Consider the following 2,500-nt stretch of genomic DNA (forward strand, 5'->3'; position numbering starts at 1 on the left):
TCAAACACATTTGTTTTCACTTACGCAGACGCCTTGTACACACTTTCTTTCTTATTTCTGCGGTAGATGAAGAAAGCGACTACCAGCAGGAGAATGGCCAGCACGAATACTCCACCACTGACAGCAATGATGATTATGCGATCACTACGCGGATGGATCAGGGCAGTATCTAGATGTACACACACACACACACACACACACACACACACACACACACACACACACACACACACACACACACACACACACACACACACATACACACACATACCCCCCCCCCCCCACACACACACATACACACACACAGATACACACACACAACACACAAGCACAACCACGCACACATAGACAAAAACCAGACAGCAGAGAAGAAGTGTTCAGTGACCCCGTTGATCCCATCTCCTCCTATTCCACATCTTACCCCCTTTCCCGGCGGCAATACTACCAGTGTCCAAGTCATTTACACAATACTAAAGTACCGATCAACAGGGCTCCATGGCCAGGGAGTCATAGCGGGGCAGTGTTATGGAAGTTAAAAAATCTGCCATGCATGAACATTACAAGCAGAAGAAGACTGTGAAGATTGTGTTCTAACACTGTGTGCACGTAGATTGTATGTGTGGCAATGGGAAACTACAATCTATGTAGTGGTGTGTTTCCATGACCGCCAGTTTGTGCCCCGTTACCTTGGCAATGTTTGGCAGAGAAAGAAAGAGGGAGAGATAGATAGGTAGATAGATGCTCTCGTGTGGGGCAGTGCCTTTTCTGTTTGCGTTATGTAGAGCTCACTGACTTGTCAGTTTGAGCACTCTGGCAAGGTACGTTCGGGCTTGGTTTTAATCTGGCTTTGGAAAATTTATTTTTCATTGCTACCAGGTTCGGCCTCATTTTCTCTGTGCTGCGTTGATGAGTCCACAAAGGACGAAGCAGTTCTGTCCGCCGAAAGAGTAGATAGGTAGATACCGGTAGATAGATAGATAGAGAGAGTAACAGATAGAGGGGAAACAGAGAGAGGGAGAGAGAGAGAGACAGACAAGGAAATAGGTGGATAGATAGAGAGAAAGAAAGAGATAGAGATAAGGAGATGATGATAGAGGGAGGGCATAGCATAGACCGACAGTGAGTGTGGGAGAGAGAGAGAGAGAGAGAGAGAGAGAGAGAGAGAGAGAGAGAGAGATTATTACCTTGCGGTCCCAGGCATCGTCCTTTGATCAGTTTACTTCCCAGCTCACATTCAGTGCAGACTTTAGGGCTGGTTGTATCTTCACTAGTCTTGCCTTGAATCTGTTCAAACGGTGGGCGGTTGCACGATATGCAATTGTGTATGCCGCATGCTGTCATGAACACATAGGCAATGAACACATAGGCAATGAACACATAGGCAATGAACACATAGGCAATGAACACATAGGCAATGAACACATAGGCAATGAACACATAGGCAATGAACACATAGGCAATGAACACATAGGCAATGAACACATAGGCAATGAACACATAGGCAATGAAGACATAGGCAATGAAGACATAGGCAATGAAGACATAGGCAATGTACACATAGGCAATGAACACATAGGCAATGAACACATAGGCAATGAACACATAGGCAATGAACACATAGGCAATGAACACATAGGCAATGAAGACATAGGCAATGAAGACATAGGCAATGAAGACATAGGCAATGAACACATAGGCAATGAACACATAGGCAATGAACACATAGGCAATGAAGACATAGGCAATGAAGACATAGGCAATGAACACATAGGCAATGAACACATAGGCAATGAACACATAGGCAATGAACACATAGGCAATGAACACATAGGCAATGAACACATAGGCAATGAACACATAGGCAATGAACACATAGGCAATGAACACATAGGCAATGAACACATAGGCAATGAACACATAGGCAATGAACACATAGGCAATGAACACATAGGCAATGAACACATAGGCAATGAACACATAGGCAATGAACACATAGGCAATGAACACATAGGCAATGAACACATAGGCAATGAACACAATCCACATGTAGTAGACATACACTGAGTGAGAAGGAACTAAAATGCATTGATAGTGAGGGAGGTGTGCACTACACCACCAGAGACAGCAAGACCCGGGAGACAGCAAGACCCGGGAGACAGCAAGACCCGGGAGACAGCAAGACCCGGGAGACAGCAAGACCCGGGAGACAGCTAGACCCGGGAGCCAGCAAGACCCGGGAGACAGCAAGACCCGGGAGACAGCAAGACCCGGGAGACAGCAAGACCCGGGAGACAGCAAGACCCGGGAGACAGCAAGACCCAGGAGACAGCAAGACCCGGGAGACAGCAAGACCCGGGAGATAGCAAGACCCGGGAGACAGCAAGACCCGGGAGATAGCAAGACCCGGGAGACAGCAAGACCCGGGAGATAGCAAGACCCGGGAGATAGCAAGACCCGGGAGATAGCAAGACCCGGGAGACAGCAAGACCCGGGAGACAGC

The 2,500-nt window shown here is 47.3% G+C and overlaps 1 protein-coding gene across 1 annotated transcript in view; it reads right to left on the reverse strand.

The window, feature by feature from the left end:
• The window catches only part of LOC135826456 (mucin-3A-like), a 15,917-nt gene that overhangs the window by 1,909 nt on the left and 11,508 nt on the right, over window positions 1–2,500 (reverse strand). Inside the window, exons 6-7 of the mRNA XM_065339062.1 lie at window positions 1,185–1,334; window positions 25–169 (exon numbers count right to left, since the gene is read on the reverse strand). Of these exons, the coding sequence (XP_065195134.1) occupies window positions 25–169; window positions 1,185–1,334 (295 nt within the window). The remainder of the gene's footprint in view (window positions 1–24; window positions 170–1,184; window positions 1,335–2,500) is intronic.

The sequence above is a fragment of the Sycon ciliatum genome, chromosome 10 (assembly GCF_964019385.1).
Source record: "Sycon ciliatum chromosome 10, ocSycCili1.1, whole genome shotgun sequence".
NCBI lineage: Eukaryota > Metazoa > Porifera > Calcarea > Leucosolenida > Sycettidae > Sycon > Sycon ciliatum.